General features: G+C 45.9%; 1 protein-coding gene across 1 annotated transcript in view; it reads left to right on the forward strand.

The window, feature by feature from the left end:
* PKNOX2 (PBX/knotted 1 homeobox 2) overlaps nt 1–6,496 on the forward strand; it is a 37,494-nt gene that overhangs the window by 20,757 nt on the left and 10,241 nt on the right. Inside the window, exons 5-6 of the mRNA XM_019470390.1 lie at nt 1,267–1,438; nt 4,685–4,873. Of these exons, the coding sequence (XP_019325935.1) occupies nt 1,267–1,438; nt 4,685–4,873 (361 nt within the window). The remainder of the gene's footprint in view (nt 1–1,266; nt 1,439–4,684; nt 4,874–6,496) is intronic.

Genomic DNA, 6,496 nt, shown 5'->3' on the forward strand with positions numbered 1-6,496 from the left:
CCCCCCCTCCGTTCTCCGCTCCAGCCTCGATGAATCTTGCATTAAACCGGGATCAGGACAGATTAAACTATAATATGCTGCGGTATTAGCGGCTGCAAATGAAGACTTAGCCAAGGGGTTTAACCCCTTCGCCTGACTCCGGCTCGGAAAAGACCAGCGGGAAGTGATTCATAATCATCTTTTGGGCCATCTTTTGGAGATGAAATGGTGGAGCAAATCCCATTGTGCTGGGATAACCGGGGTGCTGGGGGAGACCATCCCTGGAGCAGCATTTTGCATTTCTCCCCTGAAAGACTCCGTAAATACTTTCTTTTTTTTTTTTTTCCCCAATTTGCACAGCTGGGGGGGGCTCGATAACCGGGGTGCTGGGGGAGACCATCCCTGGAACAGCGTTTTGCATTTCTCCCCTGAAAGACTCCGTAAATACTTTCTTTTTTTTTTTTTCCCCAATTTGCACAGCTGGAGAGGCTCATTGAGGGTTGCGCTAGCTCATGGTCTTCATCCCCTTCTTCTCCACGTGCTTTGGTGCTGTATGTATTTTTGCATTTCATACTGGATCGATTTAGGCATCATCATTAGAGCAGATTGTGGATTTGCAAGAATTGCAAGCCTGTTTTCTAATCCTTAGAGCGAATCGTGGATTTGCAAGAAGAATTGCAAATCTTTGTTTTCTAAGAATCATCTTGTGGTAAGAAAGAAGTGGGATTTGACCCGTCTTCGTGGACGGACATGGATGTGCTTGACAGAGGTGCAAAGAGACCTCCTGGTGGAGGAGCAACCCATGGCAAGGTCGGTCCATAAGGGTGCTGCAGGCACGTAGAAATATCAGCTCATCCCCATCTGGTGTCTCCAACCAAGAGAGACATTTTGGGGTAAAATACTACCATCGATGAGCGGGTGCTGATGTTGATCCCCAAAATGCAAAGCCACAAGGACAGCAGATGACTCCAAGACAACCACCCCGAAGCCAAACCTTTTTGCCCATGGCAAAACATTTTGGAAATGCCAGCTTTGGTGCAATGATGGAAAGCACCAAGACGTTGGGAGAGGTCATCTCCTGGTGGAGAAGATGGTGAATTTTGCAATTTTTAAGCTTTTTGTTGTGGTTGGAAAAGGTCTAGAGGGAGCACTTCCAGCATTGGCTTGGGAGTGAGGTTTGCATCACCAGGCTCTTGCAAGCTGGGAGGGAATGGATGTGTGGGGTAAAAATGGACATGGGACCTGAAACAGTGGGTGTTATGGGGGGGTCTCCTTTGTCCTCTGCAGGCACCCGCTGTTCCCGCTGCTGACTCTGCTCTTTGAGAAGTGCGAGCAGGCGACGCAGGGTTCCGAGTGCATCACCTCGGCCAGCTTCGACGTTGACATCGAGAACTTCGTCCACCAGCAGGAGCAGGAGCACAAGCCCTTCTTCAGCGATGACCCCGAGCTGGACAACCTGGTAGAGGCATCCGGGGCTTGACAGATGGTTTTTGGGGGGTGGGGAGACAGTAGGGGATGAGGAACGAATTATGGAGACCTACCACCTTGGGCAACGTCTTGGAGCTCAGTTTGTAGTGTTGGCCATCTTGGCAATGTTCTCCACAGACCTTGTGAGACCTTCTCCAGGACCTTCTCTGAGACCTTTTCCATAAGATTGCCTGTAGGAACAAACCCCTGTCCAATTTTTGGCTAGTTTGCCCACACAAACGCCATGGGGTCAACGCATTTCCTGGGAACAGCCAAGACTGATGGCTGTTTTGTGCCCCAAAACTTGCAATCTCTGCAGGAATTACTGCTCTTCGGTGCAACATGCAATAGCATCTGCGTTCTTGTCTGCCACCATCTTGTTTCAAGTGTGATGGCCAGCTCTTGTCCTAGAAACAAGGCAAAATAAGAGCTTTTTCCAAAAAGGGTGATGCATATCAATGGTTTGGGACACTTTGGACCGTTTTTGGTGGCTTCCCTGTCATAGCAACCCAAATTTCCTACCGTACCCATTGCTGCTGGAAGGTGCCTCAGAAGACTCTGCTTGGGGTGGAGCTTTTCTCTTGCAGGGACCTCAGGAAACATCCTCAAATCCCATTATTTTGTCCAGGAAGCCTCTACATGTGGTCCCCATGGCAAGCGTGTGGGTGGACAGGTCCATGGCACCATCCTGGTGCACCCTCCCAGCGCTCCGCAAGCAGATTTTTAAGGTCAAAAGAGGCAATTTCGCCCACTTCTGATGATGCAAAGAGCAAAACAGCTTCCCCGAGGGATGGAGTGTCCCCTGGGATGTGTCGCAGAGGGATTTCCATCCCAGAAAAGAAGCAAAATCGGGCAATTCACAGGCAGCTTTTTCCAAATATTGGAGATATCAAGGAGGTGAGTTTGTCCAACAACCTGTCACAAAGGGAAGAAAAAGGAGCAATGCTCGTCCAAGTGCAAACACTACTGCTTTCCTAAAAATGCAAGAAACAGTTTCAAGATGGATTAAAATCCCGCATCTTTTCAGCTCATGGAGGAGAGTTTTGCGACATCCCTAAATCAAGAGTGGCTTAGGAGTCTGTGGAAAGCCCTCCAAAAAAATTACAGGCCATGCAAAGCCCTGTTTGCAGATTACTAAACCCATTTTGCAATGTCTTATGGCCAAGAACGGAAATCGCTCTGGGACGAGCAACCAAAAAAAGCAATGTTTTGGATTATTTCAGTTTTGGGACTGAACATGCATCAAATGTTGAGGTGCACCAAAAAAAACCCCATCACATTAAATTACGTAGAAATGGGTGCAATGATCTAGCAAGAGGAGAGAGATGAAGCCAGCTGAAGCTAAAAAAAAAAAATCTAAAATTTTGGGGCAGGAAAACCTATTCCTACACATATCAAGGTGAAACATCTCCAGCAAATGGTCAGTGCAGGAGGTACGTCCACAGAGGCCATTTTCACTGGGGTTTTTTGGTGGTTTCTTAAAAAAACCCGCACCAATCACGGTTTTTGGGCATGTTTTGGAGCAACTCTTTCTGCTGAGGTGGAATTTGGCCATGGGCAGTTGCATTGATCCCATGTATGATCTTGCAGCACTGGATATATTCATATTCATATATATATATATGTACTTTTGCCCTATTTTTAGGACGTATCTGTATGTATCTATTCTACCCAATGCCCAGAACTTCTCCAAAAGCCATCCAGGTTGCTCAGTGTGGTTGGCCTCCATCAAGACAGAAGAGATGGTTAATGTGATGCTGAAGAAGGACCGTTCCTGTTGGTGGGAGGCGCCAACTGGAGGGAATTTCGGTTGAAGAAGTCTTGCGGTGCTCAAAACTCAACATTTCCACCTGTTCCTGAGCTGACACTTTTTCCCTTTTTGCATTGTCCTTTTTTATTGGTTATTTTTTGTTGGTTTGTTTTGGTTTTTTTTTAACGCCACCGATTCCCCAGAAATTGGTGATGGCAAAGCAGGGATGAAAAGGCCAGCAGCATTAGCTATCATTAGAATAAGAGTCATGTGTTCCTCACCGCCGAGATGCACATAATTAGAAATTAGAAAAAGGTCAGATCTCACCATTATCAACTCAATCAGCTGCCGAGTGCCACACAGTCAATTAATTCAGCATCTGTATTTTTTACAACCCCGCGCACGTACGCCGTTGGACTGTAACTCTTTATCCGGACAGATATACGGCGCAGCGGAGCAGGGACATAAAATGAGACCCTAAGCAAATGAGCTGAGATAATTGAGAGATTTATTTTTTATACATATATGTGTCAGGTCTTCTTGCCTTTGCCCTTGAATATTGACTTTCATGGCCATTGAGCCCTGGGAGGATGTGGAGAGCCAGGGCGCGACGCCTCCACCTTGCGCTTTGCCTACACCAACTGCGGAGGAGGGGGGAAAAAAAAACCAAAAAAGCCAAAAAAAAGCAAAGAAAGAGAATTTTTCCAGCTACAACCCATCATCGTCGTTGTTTGCCAAACAAAAATTCGCTTTCTCCGTCGTTGAGCCGCCACCCGAGTTTGGCCCTGGATTTTTCGGGATGTTTCCCAACCGTGGTGACTCGCAGTTTGTAAAGATGACCACTAAAATTTGCAAGTTAAAAACACCCTTTGAAATGCAAAGACGCTTTGTTACATAAAACTGGATTTATTGCCCCGGAGTGAATAGCTGAAATTTTATATATTATGCAAGATTTCAAACAGCGGCTGTAAAACTTAAGGTTTCAGCTTGGCGAGAGGAATGTTTTATGTGTAAATTTTTTAACGTTTATGGGGTACGTTTTAATGAGGCCCAGGCTTTGCACCGGTAACAGCTTATGGCAGAGTTGCAGCCCCATAATCTTGTTAGAAGAAGTGGCCTCCAGAGAATAACCAAACACTTTTCGACAACCAGGGCTTTGGCTTGGACTTTTTTGGGGCACACGGAGCAATTCCCATGAAGGCAACGGTAATTTTTGTGAATTTTGGCTTCTTGGGATTTCAGAGATATGACTGATGGGGAGAGAAAAGAAGTGTGGAGGTGCAGAGGGATGGGCTCTGGGATGGGTTTTGGGCAAGAATACTGAATTTGTGGCTTTCTTTGGTGTGTTGAGAAAGGAAATGCGTTTAATTCTGCTGTAGGGATCGGTTCCAGGTTAGATTTTGGGTGAGAATGTTGGTTTTTTGGGGTTTTTTTCTGATGCGTTGAGGAAAAAAATGATTTTAACTCTGCCATTGTGTCCTTGCGTAGATGGTGAAGGCGATCCAGGTGCTGCGCATCCACCTCCTGGAGCTGGAGAAGGTCAACGAGTTGTGCAAGGACTTTTGCAACCGCTACATCACCTGCCTCAAAACCAAGATGCACAGCGACAACCTACTCAGGAACGACCTGGGGGGGCCCTACTCCCCCAACCCCTCCTCCATCAGCCTCCACCCCCAGGTAACGCCTTAAAAATCACCGGTAATCATCATCATTGCACGTTGGCCAATGGGCATGTTGGGCCAATGACGTTGGGGGGTTGCTCTACAGCTCTTGTGGCCTCCTGGAAATGCATCAAAACCCATCCCCAGTTGAGGAAAATAATTTAAAATAGCCCATATCTTGCTCGTATGGTGCAATAAATGATGCTGCGGTGATTTTTTTTCTTTTTTTTAATGTTTTTTCCATGGCCTTTCTTTTCATGGGGTTGGCAGAGCTGCAACCCCAATGTTTGTGTCTCAGCAAAAGGGAGAGATGAGGGCTTCTCCTAAACTCATGTTGCAGCAGTGAAATGTGAGGGGAAGGAATTGCAGAAGCCGTGCAAGCACATGGCCAAATGGACAAGAAATTTGCATTTTTTCATGAAAAAATACTATTTGTTGGCGGGAGGGACAGAAGCACCATGATTTTCTCTACCACTTCCTCCTCTCCCTGTTCTTGTCTTTGTTTCAAGGCAGCTGAACAGATTTTTGGGTCTCAGGTAACCCTTTATGGCTTCGCTGCTCCTTTTTTGCCCTGGTACATCTTGCAGTTCTCCCCCAGCATGATCAACATTCCCACCTTGACTTCTTTTTCTGTGTAATTTGGGTTTTAGCTGGGAGAAGGAAACATTTGGTGCCTCAAGCACAATGGGAAAGTACAAGGAGATGCCCCAGAATTGCAGAAATATCAATTGAAATGGCCAAACCAAGCTGCACCTTGGTGGCTTTTGGGGCAAAATAAGGGATTTTAACTTAATATTTGGAAAAAAAGTTGCCCATGGGTTGGGGTTTTCATGTGCATTTGCAGTGCAGGGAATAAATGTTGGCTGGTTGCATCCCAAAAAACTTCCTTGATGCAACGTTGTATGTCCCTTATGGATTTCCCTCTCTCAGATACTGGATTTTTTTTGGGGAAAATGAAATTTGGGGTTGCACAATCCCACCAGAAATAACTGCAGCCAACTCAAAATAAGCCAGGGTGTCCCCAGGCAGCTCTTGGAGCTATCCCCCGAAAGAAGGCAGGTGGTGGTGGCTTTTTTAGGGCTTTTCAGGGCATTTTTAGGGTGGTGGAAAGGAAAAAAAATGCGATTTTAGCAGCTCAGCTCCAAGTGCTGCAGAGTTTGAAGCTTCCAACATGACGCTTGTGGCCACTTTCTTCCCTCAGCGTGGGGAGGGAAAAGCCCCCCAAAAAGTTTTATTTCTTATTTGGGTTTCCTGAAAGCACCAAACCACTTAATCATTGATCTAAAAAAACCCGGCCTCTCTCTATTTTCTAATAATCTCTAGAAATGGACTTATTATCCCTTCGCTGCTTTATGGTAGCATTCCTTATGATCAAAATTAGCAAGACACTTGCATAAAAGAGAACAATAATTGCTCAACGAGCATCTCGTTTGTAATTTATTAGTTTCTATTATTGTGCGTCGCCATGGCAACAGCTCGCATCCCGGTGATGAGAGAGATGTTAGATATGAGCCGACGAAGCTCCCGGTCCCAGCAAATGGAGATGCACGTTTTTTATCAGTAATTTTCATGAAAATAATAAGTGAGGGAGTTAATGAGATGGAAAGCCGTCCTGTGGCTATTGTGATTTTTTTTTTTT

The sequence above is a fragment of the Aptenodytes forsteri genome, unplaced genomic scaffold, assembly GCF_000699145.1.
Source record: "Aptenodytes forsteri isolate BGI_AS27 unplaced genomic scaffold, ASM69914v1 Scaffold126, whole genome shotgun sequence".
NCBI classification, from domain to species: domain Eukaryota; kingdom Metazoa; phylum Chordata; class Aves; order Sphenisciformes; family Spheniscidae; genus Aptenodytes; species Aptenodytes forsteri.